This window comes from Osmerus eperlanus, chromosome 16 (genome assembly GCF_963692335.1).
Source record: "Osmerus eperlanus chromosome 16, fOsmEpe2.1, whole genome shotgun sequence".
Lineage (NCBI taxonomy): Eukaryota > Metazoa > Chordata > Actinopteri > Osmeriformes > Osmeridae > Osmerus > Osmerus eperlanus.
The window spans coordinates 14385082-14404941 of NC_085033.1; the positions used below are offsets into that span (position 1 = coordinate 14385082).

Below are 19860 nucleotides of genomic sequence, written 5' to 3' on the forward strand. Positions count from 1 at the left end.
CATCTCTTCCGCGACAGGATCCGCAAGAGCCGTGTGTGTACGGGTGAACGGTTTGTGTCTCTGACCACCGAAATCCTGACAGAACTGTGAGCTTCTGATCCCGAATCACCTGCTGTGTTTACGTACTGCGCTGTTCTGTCCAGTGTATGTTGCTTTGGATAAAAGTGTCTGCTAAGTGAATAGTAAGTCAGAAAGTCAGATGTAAAGCTTGGATTTGACAGGATTGGTGTGAAGGGATACGTGATCTGACCTCTACGGTTCGGACAGTGGTTAGAGCATCTGACAGGAGATCAATATGTCAAAGGTTCAAATTCCCTCCTGTATGTCGACTTGGATAAAAGTGTCAAATTACTTCATTATTTACTGTCTCTTCGAATCTGGAACTGTTCGTATAAGTATCGCTCACTGGTACAGTGAGCTGCATACTGCATGACAGGGTGTATTTGTCTAGAAAACATTTTGATGTCCTTTGTTGTCCCGACTCGTTGGATTTAATATCAGTTTAGTCGTTCTTGGGTGCTTTCAAGTCTCCTGTTCAACCCTCTGACCTGCTGGGACTGAAGAGGGCGAGAGACTAACATACAGTATCTTTATATTGACATAAGCTATATATCCTTGTTTAAACTTTTGACATTCTTTTTTTAACACATATATTTTTATATAACTTTTTAACCCCTATGCCTAGTCATACGGGAAAACGAAATGGTTAGAAATGCATCCCATTTAGTTTTTACGTTTTTATTATTTTTGTGAAAAAGATCTGTAACTTCAGACTGTTTGAAAAAAAAAAATGAAAAAAAGGACATAAACAATAACAAGAGTAAAGTGAAAGTTGTGAGGTATGAAGGTCTGTGTAGTGGAACACGCATGTAGACAAGCCAGTTTGATGCCTGGAGGGTCTGGCTACTTAGGATGGACGCAGTATTAACTAAATCATAACGTAAAATGAATGCTGAAGAATACTTTGGATAAAATGCTGATCAACTGAATATTTAATGTAAGATTCACAGAGCCTTAAAGGAGCGATGCACAGCAAATAAATTATATTGTGTGAGATCATGTTGATGTCAGTAGTTTTCCACCCCCAAAAATCCTGTTTCTTCTTCTTCAACATCTTCCCCCAGAACCAGGAAATACCGGGGCTAGCCTGGCCAATCTGATTGGCCACAGTATTCCTGTCAATAAAACAGAAAACAAGCTGGCGACATCAGGCTAGTTACTGTAACCAGGCTTATATAGCACAACATCTAGGCTCCCTGGTGATGAGCAGGATGGAGTGAGTTAGGTTTGATCTGCAGGGCAGCACCACCAAGTAGCCACATCTGGTCCAAACCATCTAGGCTCCCTGGTGATGAGCAGGATGGAGTGAGTTAGGTTTGATCTGCAGGGCAGCACCACCAAGTAGCCACATCTGGTCCAAACCAAACCAGAATGTTGTGCAAAATAAAATACAAAACATTCAATAAATTAATAAATCGTAGGAACAGACACACTTGTCTCTCCTCCACAGGATATAGTTTGATCTGTAGGCTGTACAGTGGAGCCGTTAGCTCTGTCATTAAATATGAATACCTTATGTACACACACACACACACACACACCTGCAAGAAAGTCTGTACCACCCTCAGTTCATCAAAGAAAAAGATTAAGAAAAAAATACTAATATTATTTTAAATATAAAATGTGTACCTGCCTTCTGGCAATAAGACATAACAGCTTTCAGTAAAAAAAATTAGAATAATAAAAAAACAAAAAAACTTAAGCAGCCATGTCCATTTCCAAGCCTTTTTTTCGGCCCTTGTAGTGATGCCTGTGTAAAACGCTTCACCAGTCCAGTCCATATATGTCGTCCCCCCGACACCCCCTCACTCTCTGGGCCCACATTCACACTCTCAGCTGGAGGAATGGTCGAGTCTTCGAAAACAGCTCCTCGAAAGGACGAAAAATCAAGGAGGACTGTATCAGACAGTCCAAACAAGGTTCCCCAGCCTCCCTCGGTTCTCCTCCGGTTCTCCAGGAGCCGTCAGTAGCTAGCCCGTGAGGGGAGGGGGGGGATCTCTGCGGCGTTTCTGACGGTGGTGCCGGTGAGCTTCTGGCTCTGTGTCCGAGGCGATGAGGATGATGATGGAGGGGGTCTAGGAGTTGTTGGCCGCGTTCTCGTTGCTAGGGGAACTGGAGGAGGAGGAGGAGGAGGGGGAGGAGGAGGAGGGCGAGAAGGTCATCCCTGACAGTCCTGGGGGGTCTGTGGCTGTGTTCTGTCCACTGAGACTTTTCCTGCAGACCGGGCAGGTGTCATGCTGGAGGGAGGGACGGGACGACAGACACAGCAAGAACACAGTTTAGTATCAACAACACGGCTTTGCCAAACTCAACTCTGCTTCTTTTTTTCTTGCTTTCCTCGACAGTTTGAAGTGAAGTGCGACAGGAAAGCCAGAGAGAGGGGGGGGGGGGGGGGGAGACGTGCAGCCGAGGGCCAAGGTCGGATTCGAACCCGAGCCTAGTTCTCAGAAGGGTGCTGGAGGGAGCCAGGCCTACCTGTTCCAGCCACGGTACTATACAGTCGTTGTGAAACAAGTGATTGCAGGGAAGTTGCCTGACGTTTTCCCCTAAGCTGTAGTCCTCCTTGCATACTGAGCATTCTAACCCCGAGCCTGCAGGAGGAGACAGACCAAAAGTTAGTCCTAGAGGCGTGCATGTGAGGGAGAGAGACCACCCGTGTGTGTGGGAGAGACCACACGTGTGTATGTGTGTGTGTGTTTGTGTGAGAGTGTGTGTAAGAGAGACAAAGATAGACAGAGACAGACAGAGTACTCACCCACATGGCTCTCTGTGATATTGATCGTAGGCAGACTCTTGATCCTCTCTCTGTCTGCCGGAGGTGGACCTGTGTTCTCAAACTGGTTCAATAACTTCAGGGGGCGAGAGAGATGAGGGGAGAGAGGCAGATGAGAAAGAGAGGGAGGAAGTGAGGCAGGGAGAGAGAAAAGGGGGTAGATAAGAGAAAGAGATCGAGAAAGGAGAGGAAGAGAGAAGGGGGGGAGAGAGAGAGAGAAACAGACAGAGAAACACCAGTTATTAACGACCCCTGCAGAACAGCGTTTGGGGTCAGTGCAGGTGACCAGACTCGCACATCCCCCCCAGAGAGGATGATGTGATGATCATCAACACATTCTGCTGTCTCATCCGAACAGAAGCAGCCCCAGAGGGCCACAGTACCTGAGTGATAATGGCGTCTAGGCCATCTACGCCCCAGGCGTAGTCCATGGGGTTCGAATGCAGCATGCCCCTGGAGAGAGAAAGAACAGGACACAGAGAACTCATTGTTTGTTCGAGAGAAAGAGAAGGTTGTGGTAAATTACTTCATTGAAATAAAAGATCTCCCGGCTACTCACCATGGACCCATCCCCATGTTGGGCATGGCTGTGGGCGCTATGATGCCGTTGACTAGCTGCTGGATGATCCTGCAGGGACGGAATAAAACAAGTCACTTCCTGGAGTCACACCTCCCCTGAGGGAACCGTGCCACAGCACGGGAGAAGTGTCACTTCCTGTGTGTCGTCAGCCAATGAAAGCCTCACCCCTCTAAAGTGGGCACCCCCTCTTGCCGCGGCCCCTGTCGCCGGGGGATGTGACGTCCTCGCGGTTGCCGGGCGCTGTATCGTTGCCGCGACGCCATCTCCCGTTCCCGGCGGTTCTCCGCCTCGCGGTTGTCCTCGGTGGGGAGCCCTGTCCGCAGGTCGAAGTTCTCGTCGAAGATCCCCAGGGCAAACTGCCCGTAGCCGGGCGGAAACGTGAAAAGGTGTTGGTGATCCATATTCTGGGATGAAGCGTAAAGAACAACTTGTCTTGGGCGGGGGAGGGGGGGGGGGGGAATAAACTAGGCCTACTTTATTTGTACCCCTAGATCCAGACAGACCACATCCTGATTCACATTGACTTTCCCCAAACGGTTGTTTCGATAAATAAACGATTTGGAATTCGGAATGTCAGCGACGTTCTAATGCTGCGGTTTTCAAGATTCCACGTGTGGAAACTTTACAGGGAGGATTTGACAACAAGGCGGATGTTCTACAACTAGCGTCTGCACAGATAGCCTAGCCACAGGCGCTGATCAAGAAGAAGCGTTTACCTCGAAGGATGGACGGTTCTGATCGCTGGACGAGGCGCTGGCTCTGGACCCATTTTCAGAGCTGGACACAAGAAAACCAGAACAGAACCGGTCAATACGAGTCACACACATACAGCAGTCAAAACAAACAAGTCAAGCTCCAGGATGTTTTTAGTCAACACTGAAACCTGAATCAAAGTTATATAAGTGACACGCAGACATGAGTTTCAGTTTCACCGAGCATGCCACCAGCTTTGAGGCAGCGTAAATAGAGCCTCAATACTGCCACATACCCCTCAACAGGCTGAACCTTTTGACCTTTACAGATTCCACTATACCTTCTCTCCTCTGGAAGTTCCTCAATAAAGCCGGATTCACACCTGGGACAGGTGTAGTCCTGCAGGGAACACACAGGTTCATCTCAGCATCATCAAAAGGTCTTCACAAAGTTCCAATAACATCAAAATAACAGCCAAGTTCAGAGTTTTGCCTTATTCCTGAAATACATTAATTTACATGAACTGTGAAGCTCTGAAGAATGCAGCCTGAATCAAGATGAGTTAGCGCTTAGCTTATGTTTTTGTTATCCGGAATCAAGCCACTAAAACCGAGTCCTGTTTTGGTCTCCGGTGATGTCAAATTCTCCATTCCGTTGCCCTGATCGGTCGTATAAAACAAAAGTGTGTCATGTTTTAGGAAAATCTTGATTGTTCTGGTTGACTATGTATCGCCACGGACACAGCTAGATGAATTAAATCAATCTCTCAACGCGACATGCGCTGACCAAACTACTGTAGCTACAATAGTAACTCGTAAGCTCGCCAACAATAGTTTGAAACAGCGCCATTGATTGAGAGAACTCAGGAGGTGGCTCTTTTGAGCTGTCACATAGGTAGCTAGCCGTTTGAAAGCTACTGTACTATTCAAGAAGATTCCTGTGTTGGTGCCCAAACAACAAGTTGTTGAGGCATGATTTTGTTAAGTATCTCTCTACTGAGAAAATCGATGCACGATGTGTTAGTGAGAACTGTTGATTGGGAAGTGAATCACAAACTATTCCAGTTCTCAGGTCATTGATTTCTTTACAATCCCAGTTACAAATGACCGATCATCTAAACACGAGTGACACTGACTTGTCATGTTCTCGACGTTGGAAACGACAGTGAGAAACCTGGTACTGGTACCAGAGGCAGGTAGGACGGCTTGACATGCCGTTACAGTGATCAACTACCTACGCGACTGTCAAATCAATTACAAACATATTTATATCAACCAGGTCTCAACTGCCTATCTGTCAACGTTCGATGTACCATCAGCTGGTTAGCTAGTTGATCTAGCTGCTGGGCTAACTAACGTTGGATAGCTGGTAATGATGACGAAAGCTAGTCAGTTCCACCGGACGAACGATTAAAGTCAAGCATGAGCGCTACACTGCACATTTAATATATAGGCAATATCCTCGTCAATGCTTACCGGGAGTCGCGGACTAATCTCTGCTGAACATCTGTGACAGAAAAACCGACAGGGCCGTGGAGTAGCTTCAGCCATCTTCTGGTTCACTGCGAAACAACCGAGAGATAAAACGTGTACGGATAGCTGCCAGGGACACAGCGTCCTCCGATGTCACGGCCGGAAGCGGAAACACACTACTACTACTTTTGGTCATCAGCGGAGTCGAAGCTAGCTAGCTTTTTTAAGAAGAGTCATTTGAACAATTGCTCTACTAGTATTATTTGTTGGCTACAACAATGGAGTCTAGTGACACAGGTAAATAACTAAAATTTCAAACAAAACAATCCATCATTACTATAGTCAAATGTTTTTAATGAGTCGGACATTCGCTATCTAGAAACGTTAAGGAGAGAATCTCAAGTGCTAGCTAACTAGCGCTTCCCATCGCCTACAGTAGTGTTGCTGGGCTAGCGACCAAGCCCAGAGAATATACAGTATTGTTTGTGATGGCTACTGCCGTTAAACGGATTCCTAACTTATCGAGTATTTTCATAAGCAACATTTAATAAAGGGTTTTGGTGTGCTGTGTCCTATGGCAAGATTCGTTTTATTAGTCTTAGTAGTACTTGTATCTTAATGTAAAACATTTATTAGACCACCATTGCTAAAATCAGTAACCAACAACAGCCAGACTCATCATGATAGATGGCCTTCCAGCCATCAACTATTTCTTATCAATCTCAAAGCAGGCTTTTTGGCTGCAAGGTGTTTCAGTCGCACACGTCTTTATAATACGAAAGTAGTAGTTGTCAGTGAAAAAGCCGCATCTCCGAGCTGCGGCATTTGACTACGCTCTAATGTGTCTCGTGGTGTGTATTTTTCTTCTCCGACAGGGCGGCCGGGCTGGAAGTCTCGCCCTCCACCTCCGAAGTGCAAGATGACTAGCGTTAACATAATCCGTCAGGAAGAGCTGATAGCTCAGAAGAAGAGGGAGATTGAAGCTAAAATGGCAGAACAGGCCAAAAAGAGCCTTCAGACACCAGCCAAGCCTATACCACTGAGGTATGAGTCATAAAATAATAATAGTTATTTGTAATGCACATTTCTTGCACTCAAATCACTACAATATTGTAAAAAAAATGTGTATCATAATATACATTATGTAACATGTCACACCGAATGACATGGTTTATCCCATCTCAGAGAAGCAGCTACATTTCTGGATCCTCATGCCCTGTCTCCTCTCCTGTCTCCTCTCCTGTCTCCTCTCCTGTCTCCTCTCCTGTCTCCTCTCCTGTCTCCTCTCCTGTCTCCTCTCCTAGTTCCCCCAGCCCCCAGGAGGGACCCTCCTCCAACAAGTTTGTGAACGACGGAAGCTTCCTCCAGCAGTTCATGAAGATGCATAAGAACAAACCCAACTCTGGTTCCAGTAAGTCCCTTCTGCCGTACGTGCCACAGCGCCACACAGCTGTCCACCCCTGACACAGACAGCTGCCTCTAAAGGGATTCCTGGGAGATTTTCCTGGTCTTCCCTGAGGGGGTTTAGCTCATAGATATATATAAAGACTAGATTGAGGGAGGGAGGGAGAGCCGTAGAGAAACAGCGCTGCCAATAAACTCTTAACGGGTCAATTGTGATGTAAATAGCCGTTCACATGACAACGATGGAGCCTGAGTGTCCTCCCTCCCCCAGGTCCCGACAGCGACTCCAAGCCCGCCGCGTCCCCCGGCGTGTCTCCCCACAAGAGGAGCATCCTGGTGGGCAAGCGTCCCGGCCTGGGCATCAGCAGCATGCTCAGCCAGTACAAGAACTACTCCCAGTCCAAGAAGAGCTCCATGGTCTCCAGCCGGCCCACGGTGTTCTGCTCCCCGGACGGAGACGACGAGGAGGAGGAGGTGGACGACTCCAGCTTCCTGGAGGTGAAGGGTAAGTCGTGGTGCGTGCTAGCCAGGCGAGGGGCGGCCGCGACGTGGAGCCACGGCCAGCTGGCCGTCAGGCTGTCGTCGCTATGAGGAGATTACATCTTTTTCATTAATTATTTAGCTTAATTTGGTGATGGATCACATCCAACCACTCTCTTTCTCCTTGCTCCTGTCAGCCGTACTACCACTGCCGCGGTCCCAAAGCAGGGTAGGCATCAGACCTGGGGCGAAACACAGTTAGAAATCTCCATCAGACGCTCGAGTTTGCTCATGGTTAATGGCTCACGGTTTACATTGTGCCAGACATGAGCAACCAAGCACAGATTGGATCACCATTTGGCCCAGGTCTGGTGGACACCGTGTGACTGCAAAGTGTGCTTCCTTCACTGCTCGTTCTCTCATAGGTGCGCGTAGAGTAATTGTACTCATAGCCTGCTTAAAGTTTCTCCCCCAGAGGACCCAGACACACGACTCATCCTGAACAAGATGGCCGCCTTTGTGGCCGAGGGCGGGCCTGAGCTGGAGAAGAAGGCCATCGAAGACTACAAGGACAACCCTGTTTTCTCGTAAGTCGCGCTGCCATGGTGTTGAGCTGTGTTGGAGGATGTAGGAGGAGGATGTTAACAGTTTTGGTGCCTCTTGCCTGGGTCTGTAACACAGCCTGTCCTTCTCAACGCCCTCGCAGGTTTCTGTACGACAAGAACAGCAGAGATTATCTGTACTACAGGAAGAGAGTGGCTGAGCTAAGAAAGGCTAACCCGCGTCCTCAGACGACCCCGCAGTCTAATGGTAAGATTACCCATCAGCCCTCTGACTCTCTATCTCTCTGTGTCTCTGTCTGTCTCTCTCTCTGTGTTTCTCTTCCTCTATTTGGACTTAAAAGATCAGTGTTCATTTTCTCTGTCATGCAACACAGCCATGTTTTCCAGACAACACGCATCACTTGAGTCGGTTGTGCACCAGCTCTCACATACATGCACGTCACATTGAAAACAGGAGGCCAGTACCTTCCACTAGGCGTTTGTCCCCATGTTCTTACAAGCTGTTAGGAAAACTCTTAAACTCTTAAAACTAAAGTTCAGACATCCAACCACCTGTCCCCCCCCCTTCCCCAACCACCTGTCCCCCCCCCTTCCCCAACCACCTGTCCCCCCCCTTCCCCAACCACCTGCCCCCCCCCTTCCCCAACCACCTGCCCCCCCCTTCCCCAACCACCTGTCCCCCCCCCTTCCCCAACCACCTGTCCCCCCCTTCCCCAACCACCTGCCCCCCCCTTCCCCAACCACCTGTCCCCCCCCCTTCCCCAACCACCTGTCCCCCCCCTTCCCCAACCACCTGCCCCCCCCTTCCCCAACCACCTGTCCCCCCCCCTTCCCCAACCACCTGTCCCCCCCCCTTCCCCAACCACCTGCCCCCCCCCCTTCCCCAACCACCTGTCCCCCCCCCTTCCCCAACCACCTGTCCCCCCCCCTTCCCCAACCACCTGTCCCCCCCCCTTCCCCAACCACCTGTCCCCCCCCTTCCCCAACCACCTGTCCCCCCCTTCCCCAACCACCTGTCCCCCCCCCTTCCCCAACCACCTGTCCCCCCCCCTTCCCCAACCACCTGTCCCCCCCCCTTCCCCAACCACCTGTCCCCCCCCTTCCCCAACCACCTGCCCCCCCCCTTCCCCAACCACCTGCCCCCCCCTTCCCCAACCACCTGTCCCCCCCCCTTCCCCAACCACCTGTCCCCCCCCCTTCCCCAACCACCTGCCCCCCCCTTCCCCAACCACCTGCCCCCCCCTTCCCCAACCACCTGCCCCCCCCCTTCCCCAACCACCTGTCCCCCCCCCTTCCCCAACCACCTGTCCCCCCCCCTTCCCCAACCACCTGTCCCCCCCCTTCCCCAACCACCTGTCCCCCCCCTTCCCCAACCACCTGTCCCCCCCCCTTCCCCAACCACCTGTCCCCCCCCCTTCCCCAACCACCTGTCCCCCCCCTTCCCCAACCACCTGTCCCCCCCCTTCCCCAACCACCTGTCCCCCCCCTTCCCCAACCACCTGTCCCCCCCCTTCCCCAACCACCTGTCCCCCCCCCTTCCCCAACCACCTGTCCCCCCCCCTTCCCCAACCACCTGTCCCCCCCCTTCCCCAACCACCTGTCCCCCCCTTCCCCAACCACCTGTCCCCCCCCTTCCCCAACCACCTGTCCCCCCCCCCTTCCCCAACCACCTGTCCCCCCCCCTTCCCCAACCACCTGTCCCCCCCCCTTCCCCAACCACCTGTCCCCCCCCTTCCCCAACCACCTGCCCCCCCCTTCCCCAACCACCTGTCCCCCCCCTTCCCCAACCACCTGTCCTCCCCCCAACCACGCCCCCCCCAACCCCCTCCCCTGCCCTGCCCCTCCTCTTCTTATCCTCTGCTAACTAGATGGCTGGTGGGAGGGCCAGTTGAGTACGGTACAGTAGTAGGGTGTGAGTTGAGCCCCAGTACTGATAGGCTGCTTAAAGTCTCCCCCCCAGAGGACACGCAGGAGGTGGCTGAGAAGCTGGCCAGGTTTGTGGCCGACAATGGTCCCGAGGTGGAGGCCATCGCTGCCCAGCACAACCGGGACAATCCCGCCTTCAGGTCAGGGCTGTCGCCACGGCAATACGTTTTTTTTCTAAACCAACTGTTTACCTTTTTATGTCATGTAAATGTGATTTAATAGTTTTTTTATGTCAATGTATTTGGACAATGTACTTTTTGTTTATTTGTTGTGTTAGTTAATCCCCTCCCTCTCCCCCCCCCTTCTCAGTTTTTTGTACGAACACCAAAGCCCAGCTCACCGCTTCTACAAAGAAAGAATAGAGGCGTACCGTCGAGCCAAGCTCTGCCAGACCCCCTCCTCCCCCACGGCCGAGCCGGGAGGGGGCAAACGCCACAGCGCCCCCCCGCTCCCCGGGGGGCCCCAGCCCCCCCACCTGGAGCCCCAGGGCCCGGCGCCCCCGGCGATCAAGAGGAAGAGGAAGAGTCGCTGGGGTTCGGAGGATGACAAGGTGGAGCTGCCCCTGCCGCCCATCATCATCCCTCCAGAGGAGTACCTGGACACCAGCAAGGCTTCGCTCTCTGGTACACACACACACACACACGCTCACACACACACACACATTCATACACACACACACACACACTCACACACACACACACTCATACACACACACATTCATACACACACACACATTCACACACACACACATTCATACACACACACACACATTCACACACACACATTCATACACACACGCACGCTCATACATACAAACACACACACATGCATACACACTCACTCTCAGACACACGTTTTTCCATGCACTCATGCAAAAGTTGTATTTGTTACAAATGAGTGTGTGTGTGTGTTCAGTGGAAGAGCTTCAGGGTCTGGGCTATGCGAAGGGCAAGCCGGTGGGGTTGGTGGGCGTGACTGAGCTCTCTGACGACCAGAAGAAACAGCTGAAAGAACAGCAAGAGGTACGAGCAGCTCAGCCTGAGCCAGCCACGTTTCTCTCTCTCTCTGTCTGTCTGTCTGTCTGTGTCTGTCTGTCTGTCTGTCTGTGTGTGTGTGTGTGTGAGCCTCTTTAGGCTGTGGGCATGCCTCAGCATAGACTGTGTTTGAAGAGTTTAATGTTGACCTAATGTCAACTGTTAGAATTCACAGAATCCATCCTCAACCTTCTCGCTGAAGTATTTGTCTAGAACTTGTTTGTGTGTTTTTGTGCATGTGTGTTTGTGTGTCTCTTTCTGGTTTTGTGCGTGTGTGTCTCTCCACGTGCGCCCAGATGCAAGAGATGTTCGACATGATCATGAAGCATAAGCGCGCCATGGCGGAGATGCAGGTGATGTGGGAGAAGGCCCTGAGGGACCACCAGCACGAGTACGACAGCGACGAGGAGGTGGACCAGGAGGCAGGGACCTGGGAGCACCGCCTCCGACACATGGAGATGGAGAAGACCCGGGGTGAGTCGCCCACACACAGATTAACCCTAGTCCTAATCTGTAATCCCAGTGTTGCAGCACAGCGTGGCTGTGTTGTGTAGTCCGAAACAATTGTTGATGGAGATTTTCCTGTGTGAAAGGATTTATTAATTCCAGATCTGAGTCATGTCTACTGCGAATCCTCGATCTTCAGTCAAACTCTACCACTGAGCGATGCCCATCCCCTCTCTATACTGCCTATTGTGTTGTAACCAGCCGCTTGTCTCTGCTTTGCCTGCAGAGTGGGCGGAGTCTCTGACGGACATGGGCAAAGGGAAGCACTTCATCGGAGACTTCCTGCCTCCTGAGGAACTGGAGAAGTTCATGGAGACCTTCAAGGCTCTGAAGGTCAGTGCGAGGCCCAGTCTCAATACTGTAGACGTGCATCCTTCCTCCACACCTTACTGTCCCTTGATTAATTGCCTGACTCTGTCTCTCAGGAGGGCCGTAACCCTGACTACTCAGAGTACAAAGAGTTCAAGTTGACGGTGGAGAACCTGGGCTTCCAGATGCTCATGAAGATGGGCTGGAAGGATGGCGAAGGCCTGGGCTCTGACGGGCAGGGCATCAAAGCTCCCGTCCACAGGTGGGCTCCACACACACACACCAAGTCTCCACACACACACACACCAAGTATCCACACACACACACCAAGTCTCAACACACACACCAATTCTCCACACACACAAACGCATACGAAGTATCCACACACACACCAATTCTCCACATCTCCACATTCAACCTCAGTCTGCGCATATTAGCGTAGTGTCCACGTTTAAACTCGCTCTCCGTAAACAAATCTGCTACGGCACGCTCTCTTCACAGCGCCAGAATCTCAGACACGCACAGACATTCTGTCACACACACTCACACATCCACGTGTTCTGTGTTGGCTGTGCCTCAGGGGAACCACAGCGGTGGATGGAGCAGGCTTTGGGGTGGAGAGACCGGCTGTGCTCACAGGTCACGATGATGAATTTGACGCCTTCAGGAAGAGGATGATGCTTGCCTATCGTTTCAGGCCCAACCCACTGGTAAACATCACTTCCTGTTTCCACTCTGCCTAATGCCATCGGAAGATGCATGTGCTGTAGTAATAACACTGTTCTTCATTTAGTCCTTATTTTATTTATTGGTTAAGGTGATATAATTATGACGCTCACGTGACTATGAACAACGTTCACATTGCCGGAGCTGTTGAAACAAGTTTTATTTTGACCACATTTGTTTTCTCAGAATAACCCAAGAAGACCTTACTACTAAGGGAGCATCTTGTTCATGGTCCCCTCTCACTTGTAAACACCTCCCGGCGGCCCCTTGTAAAGGCCACTGAAGCTTCCTGTGTTATGAAAACAGACGGAGACCACAGGAATATTGTGGAAGTTTGGAGGTCACAGGTACAGGAGTGAAAATGCACATCATAGGCCTAAAGACTAGATTTGTCTTTTAATCCAATCAGATGTTGTGTGGATTGGGAGGCAATCCAACAGTTATCTGAACAGTCATCCGAGGTAGAGTGGTTGTGTTCTGTTCTGATCGCCTCATTCACTGCAACTCAAAAGCACAGAACAATCTGCGCGAGTTCTTTACTGCATCGTGACTTCCATCTTTCTTTGTGAGTTGGATTTTTAATGTTTTCTCCACCGACGTGTTCCTAACCAAAGTACACTTGTTGTCAATGCTAATTTGTGAAGGATCTGCATTTTAATTTTCTCACGCTTTAAGTGGTTCTGTTTTTGGTTGGTAGTTATTATACAGTTAACTTTGCTTACTTTTGCGTTTCACATCCCAAAATTCAAGCAATGAATGTAACATGCTTATCTGTGAACAATAAAAACAACCAATGTCTTAATTATGTAGTTTAGAGTTTAATTGATATGCTTGTGTTAACTAGTGGAGAAATGTATTTTTACATTTGATTTGAATCAATTGTTCCAGTCCAAATATTCAATTAAATGGATTTATGAAGGTATGAGGTATTTTGGTCAGGGTTGCAAAGTTTACAACCTGTTTGAGGGTTGCTTAAAAAAACATGCCAGTCCATTCACCCCTCTCGCTCTAGTTCTGTCTCTCTGGTTATGTCTCTTCTAGACTCTTGAAGAGAGTAACAGATCTGTCAAGTAAGACCTTTAGTTTGCCATAGGGGTTTACACCGGCTAAATATAACCCTGATTGCACTGCTAAGCAAAAGATATCCACCCCCTCTCACTCCCTTAAGCACAACATCATTCAATGACAACCTTACTCTTGGCTGGGTGACGCCTCCGGTTAATAGCTGGATGCTTTTAGTGTGTGAAGCTAATTTGAAATTAGTATAACTTAGGCTTGGGCAGTTGCCTGGCAGAGAGACCAGCGTCACTGCAACTGGTGACCTGAAAGGGTTTTTAAATCTCTGGCCCAGTGCTTTAGCATGTACAATTACCATTTAAACGGCCTAAAATATATTACAGCGGCAGGGATAAGTTATCAATAGGCTATACTATTAGCAAATATTCACTATTCGAGGGAAAAAATGAATGCTACAGTTCAAATGCCAAAGTAGGACAACCCTTTGTGTCATCAAATAACCTACAACTTGCCTAAATTGTTTGCACCTGTGTCAAGAATCACGTCACCTGAGACAGCGTTAGTTAAACGTTCTGCAGTTTTACAAAAACTGCTTTACGGTTTTAAACACCGTGGTCAAATGTAAGAGGTGGTAGTTTTGATTGCCGAACGTTGTACAATGTATAAACTTTTTATTCAATTAAAGATTGTCAACTTCCCCTTGATAGGGCCAACGTGTGGTTAGGAAGAAAAAAAACTAGGTTCACTGTTGACGCATTAACGTGAGAGGTTGGCTTTCAGTGCGAAGCTTAGGGGGGGAGGTAAACAAGATGGCGTCAACCTGAGTGGCAGCTCCAGAATAGCAGACTTCTAATATCAGTACCGAGCTAGTTACAAATACACTGCACAAAAATATACGATAATGAAAAGGACTTTTACACATTTCGAAGACTCCGGACGTCTGGGTGGCTAGGTGAGAATCACTGCAACATAACGCCGACAGCTAGCTAGCTACCTAGGCTAGTTGAGCTAGCTAGTTAGCGACCAGGGTAGTCAGTACTGGTGTAGCTAAGTGATATGCTTTATGTTGTTACACGGCCACCCCGCGGTGTACTGCGTTGCCGGTGTTGCTTTGAATACGTGGGCACCCTTTGCGAGTTAATTAGTTGGGGTTTCTTAAGTCTGTGAGGGACGACTGTAGGCTCCCCCTAATATTAACTGAATGTTTAAAATGTGTCATTTATGATAAGTAATAGTCAGTATAGTTTTGTCTCCGCACGGGTGTCCAGGCTTGCTAGTTTTGCGATTTGTACTGGCCAGCTTGAAACGGTGTTTCCTACGATTGGTCCCTACTGTACGAACTTTCACGCCGGGCCCTCACGGTACAGCCTAAATGACTTAAAACGAATTGATTTACGATTACTTTTGAGTCGTAGCTAGCACGGCTACTTGGCTAACTAACGTTATCTAGACTCGGTCGAGCTACCACGTACAAGTAGCGAGCTTCCATGCCAACTGGCCAATTTCCACCGTCGAGGTACAGATTATATTTGAAATAGTAATCGCTGCCAAATCGGAACACTGTTACTGTGTTTTTCTGGCAACCAGTTATACATATGTGATTGACTAACCGCTAGCGTAGCAGATGTTACTCCTAACTTCAGACTAGGAGTTATCAAAAAGCAAGTTGCAGTCTTAACGTTGGTTGCTGGGTTATATACTAAGCGCTGGTGCTACAGTACTTGCTAGCTGGCTTGCTTGTGAAGATGGGTTTGGCTTGCTCTCAGTACGTTTGACTGATGAGTGCATCTACATGCCCTGCCGATTCTGTCGTTGTTTTCTTTCCACCGACACTACACGGCTATTTTATATTCTAGCTAGAGCTAATCTCGTGAATCTGAAAGTTCATATGCGTTAGCTCCGTTGTCTTGCCAGCAAATCAGCGCCAGATAGCTAGCTAGCCACAGCTTATAAGCGAGTGCTGTAGTTGGATAGCTGCTAGAATGGCATCAGTCTTTTCGATGTGCGACACGAGCGGTGTCTCAGAGCAGCCAGCATTTGGCTTGCGACACAACCATTCATATTAGGAAATATCATTTGTGAAGCTGACAAAATGCAATTGTTGTAACTGTGTTATTTTCAATGGACAAGTTGGACATGTTTGTTGAGAAATGCATGCGTGTAGCAGTGTTAAGGATTAAAGCGTGTCGAATAAGTCTACTATCTCACTTCTAACGGTGTGATTCTTCATCGTAGATGGTGAGGAACAGAAGGCGGATGACAAACTAGGAGAATGACTAACGATTGGTCACTCTAGTCAACTCAGAAGAACTTCAGGATCTCAAGAACTCTTTAAAAAAAGAAAATAAAAAAAAGATTTGCTTTGCTTGAATCTGGACTAAAGATCCAGCCGGGCCGTTGGCACCAAGCTGTGCCCCTGAAGTCGACTATGCACTGCGGATAGGACCTTCGACAGAAATGCTGTGCTGGGTTCAGAAACAGGACTGGTCTTCTCTACCTCGGCCAGACACAGTCTCCTCCAATCAGATCACAGATGGAGGTGACATGGATATAAGTGGAGACGTGTAATCTCTAGGCAACAGTCCCCCATCCTCTCCTCTGGCCCTGTCCTGTCAGCAGTACAGAGAGAGAGAGAGAGAGGAGAGCTAGGCTATTGACTTGCACTGACAGGTCCTGGCTGGCGAGAGATCTGTGGAAGACCTACTGTGAGTCCACCTCATGTTTACAAGCGACCAGAAGTCCCCTATACCGTGTGTGTGTTAACACTAAACTTTGGTTATACCCTTTCTGATGCCCCTTGGGGCTTTTCTCTTGAACCGCCTTGTCCCGTTTGCATCAAAGTACAAGATTAAGTCCCAGCTCAGATAAGAGGCATCGCTTAGACTTGCGCCAGCTGTTCTGAGATAACTGGCCTAACCCAGCCCCCCCCACACCACACACCTTCTCCTCAACTCTGCCCTGAAGGAAGTGCAGGCCAGGCCGAGTCACCCCCAGCTAGTCACCCTCAGCCAGTCACCCCAAGCTAGTCACCCCCCACCTATAGTCCCTCCCCTCCCGGTCTCACCCCCACCTCCCAGTCCTCACCCCCTCCCAGTCCTCCCCACCTGAGCACCATGAGCATGGGGGAGCACCTGGACTACCTGACGGAGAACGAACTGATGGGGATGGACACGTTCATCCACCGCATCGACTCCACGGAGGTGATCTATCAGCCCCGCAGGAAGAGGGCCAAGCTGATCGGGAAGTACCTGATGGGGGACCTGCTGGGGGAGGGCTCCTACGGGAAGGTCAAGGAGATGCTGGACTCAGAGACGCTCTGCCGTCGCGCCGTCAAGATCCTGAAGAAGAAGAAGCTGAGGAGGATCCCCAACGGAGAGGCTAACGTGAAGAAGTGAGGAGGAGGGGGGAGGGAGGAGAGGCTAACTTGAAGAAGTGAGGAGGAGGAGGGGGGAGGGAGGAGAGGCTAACTTGAAGAAGTGAGGAGGAGGAGGGGGGAGGGAGGAGAGGCTAACTTGAAGAAGTGAGGAGGAGGAGGAGGAGGAGGGGGGAGGGAGGAGGGAGGAGAGACGATGGGAGGGAGGGATCGATGGGGTCTGTGGTCTTGTCTGAGGTCTGTCTCTTTTGTCATCTCAGTTTTTCTCGCCTTTCTCCCCTTTTTCTTTTTTAATCATCTCGGATTGTCGTATCAACACCCTGTGGTCTCTCTCCCCTCTCTCGCTCTCTGTCTCTCTCCCCTCTCTCTCTCTGTCTCTCTCCCCTCTCTCGCTGTCTGTGTCTCTCTCCCCTCTCTCGCTCTCTGTGTCTCTCTCGCGCTCGCTCGCTCTCTCTCTCTGTTACTTCTCCTCTCTGTCAGTTTTCCGTGCTCACGGTTCTGACAAGTTCTGTCTGTCTACATGACCAGACCGCCACGCATCGCCAAGCACAAGTGCTCAATTATACACGGTGGTAGTAGTAAAGGGTTTGACACTGTTTTAAAGGTTAGTGTCTGAAGAGGACAGCCTTTACACATCTCTCAGATCACAGTACAACAGATACAAGTCACCAAACAGGAATGAACTTGTGCAGATTTGTCTGTGCATTTGAGTTGCAGTGATCAAAACAGGACATTACCACTTGGTCTCAGATGACTGCCCCAGGTGATTTAAATGTTGGATTAACTCCCAATCCACAAAGCATCAAATTACATTTTTTTTAAAATCTGGTCTTTATAATGTGCGTTTTAACTAATGTCGTAAGAGGAGTTGATAGCTCACTGCAGCCCAAAAGCACAGTTTTTGCTTATCCAAACAGGAAGTTACAACTTGACACAAGATGCCTATCAGACATCTCTCTCTACATTTACATTACATGTAGTCATTTAGCAGATGCTCTTATCCAGAGCGACTTACAGTAAGTACAGGGACATTCCCCCGAGGCAAATAGGGTGAAGTGCCTTGCCCAGGGACACAACATCAATTGGCATGACCGGGAATCGAACAGGCAACCTTCGGATTACTAGCCCGATTCCCTCACCGCTCAGCCACCTGACTCCCAACATTGTTTACATGTTGTGGGTTTCCTGTTTCCCGCTGCTTGGGCTAGTCTGTGTAGGAAGTCTTCTCGTGCTGACATGCTATCCTGTCAGATGGATTAGTTAGCGCCATGTTAATGTTTATTCTCTCTAGAGGACTGACAGTCACCATTACTGTCTGAGCAGGTCCTATGAAATCAATACAGCTAATGGGAGGATTAAGTTGTTCTCTGTCTCTCCATTTCCTCTCTCCTACTCTCTGTCTCCCTCTCTCTCTCTCTTTCTGTCTCCCTCTCACCCTGTCTCTTTCTGTCTCTCTCCCCTCTCTCTCTTTCTGTCTCTCTCCCCTCTCTCTCTTTCTGTCTCTCACCCTCTCTCATACTTCTGTCAAATTCTCTACGCATATCTGTCTCTTTCTCCATATCTGTCTTTTTTCAGTTTCTCTCTGTCCTGTCTCACCTGTCTCTCTCTCTGTCCTGTCTCACCTGTCTCTCTGTCCTGTCTCACCTGTCTCTCTGTCCTGTCTCACCTGTACCTGTCTCTCTGTCCTGTCTCACCTGTCTTTCTCTCTGTCCTGTCTCACCTGTACCTGTCTCTCTCTCTGTCCTGTCTCACCTGTCTTTCTCTCTGTCCTGTCTCACCTGTATCTGTCTCTCTCTGTCCTGTCTCACCTATATCTGTCTCTCTGTCCTGTCTCACCTGTACCTGTCTCTCTCTCTGTCCTGTCTCACCTGTACCTGTCTCACCTGTCTCTCTGTCCTGTCGTACCTGTCTCTCTCTCTGTCCTGTCTCACCTGTGTATCCTGCCTAACCTGAACAGGCGTCGTCATCTTTTCTCCATCTCCCGGTCTCTTCCCAAGGATCTGCAGAGTTTTTAATCACAATCAACTTTATTAAATATTCTTCAGTGACGAGCCCCAGGCCAGCGCTCAGCTATATATAGAGAGGGTGAGCTTTAGCAACTGTCAAATTAACTCACAAATTAACTCTCTAGACTCTGTTTAGAGAGTGCTCTGCTGCAGTTTCACAACTTCCTCTCACTTTCCATCTCTTTCCCCCCCTCTCTCTCTTTGTCTCGTCTGTCTCTCTCTGTCACTGTCTCTCTATTTATAACCGTCTCTCACATTCGGTCTCTTTCTCTCCGTGTCTGAGTGTTCCTTTCAAAGAAATGTTGACGCAGGTTCAGGTGTGTTTCTAGGAACTGTTGTTGCATCAGACCTCGTGGGGCTAGGGTGGGTATACGCCTAGACCTGCTTGTCCTCAGATCTGGTGGAGCTAAGATCAGACCAGGCTAGAGAAGAGGACCTGGTGGAGCTAGTGGTTCAGGGAGATGCCCTCCGTGTGACAGGGCTGTGGAGGTCCCAAGTCTCGGTGCCTGGGAGGTGTCCCGGCCTTATAAAGGCTCTCCTCTCATCTCCTCTTTCACAGCAAAGCATTCTTATCTGGCTAACACTTCCTGCTTTCAGAGCGTTGCCACGGAGATGGGCATGCTCACGCTAGTGTTGAGCCATGCCTCTCTTGTTGCCGGGCAACGCCTCCGGCATGCCGAAACCTTGTTTGGAATGCCAAACAAGCAGACACGGACCACACGCACACACACACCACATAGACACTAACACACTAACACAAACACACAGACTCCACCCAAACACACACACAGACACTACACTCACACAAACACATAGAGACCACATGCACACACAGAGGCTACACTCACACACACACAGAGACTACACTCTCACAAACACACACACACACACACACACACACACACACAGAGACTACACTCTCACAAACACACACACA

General features: G+C 49.5%; 3 protein-coding genes across 6 annotated transcripts in view; 2 read left to right on the top strand and 1 right to left on the bottom strand.

The window, feature by feature from the left end:
• Positions 1–969: 969 nt before the first annotated feature.
• On the bottom strand, positions 970–5755 carry rnf126 (ring finger protein 126). 2 transcript variants are annotated; one of them, XM_062482447.1, is made up of 9 exons: positions 5582–5755; positions 4447–4505; positions 4130–4190; positions 3579–3769; positions 3393–3461; positions 3217–3286; positions 2816–2909; positions 2536–2651; positions 970–2297 (listed from the first exon to the last, which is right to left on the bottom strand). In XM_062482447.1, exons 1-9 carry the CDS (start codon positions 5654–5656, stop codon positions 2136–2138), a joined length of 897 nt encoding a protein of 298 aa, XP_062338431.1. In that variant the 5' UTR covers positions 5657–5755; the 3' UTR covers positions 970–2135. The 2 variants fall into 2 exon arrangements, with proteins under 2 accessions (XP_062338431.1, XP_062338430.1); XM_062482446.1 differs by having other exon boundaries at positions 3579–3817; positions 5582–5754.
• sugp1 (SURP and G patch domain containing 1) lies at positions 5716–13329 on the top strand. Of its 2 annotated transcripts, none has more exons than XM_062482437.1 (14): positions 5716–5875; positions 6454–6622; positions 6883–6989; positions 7254–7487; positions 7926–8049; positions 8169–8272; positions 9974–10091; positions 10261–10574; positions 10867–10973; positions 11282–11459; positions 11719–11825; positions 11918–12063; positions 12382–12511; positions 12714–13329. In XM_062482437.1, exons 1-14 carry the CDS (start codon positions 5857–5859, stop codon positions 12738–12740), a joined length of 1884 nt encoding a protein of 627 aa, XP_062338421.1. In that variant the 5' UTR covers positions 5716–5856; the 3' UTR covers positions 12741–13329. The 2 variants fall into 2 exon arrangements, with proteins under 2 accessions (XP_062338421.1, XP_062338422.1); XM_062482438.1 differs by having other exon boundaries at positions 9986–10091.
• An 882-nt stretch (positions 13330–14211) lies between these two features.
• The window catches only part of stk11 (serine/threonine kinase 11), a 16076-nt gene continuing 10427 nt past the window's right edge, over positions 14212–19860 (top strand). The window contains exons 1-2 of one of the 2 annotated variants that reach the window (XM_062482445.1): positions 14212–14496; positions 15780–16935. In XM_062482445.1, the coding sequence (XP_062338429.1) occupies positions 16658–16935 (278 nt within the window). In that variant the 5' untranslated portion in view covers positions 14212–14496; positions 15780–16657. The remainder of the gene's footprint in view (positions 14497–15779; positions 16936–19860) is intronic. The other variant, XR_009932488.1, reaches the window with a different exon arrangement.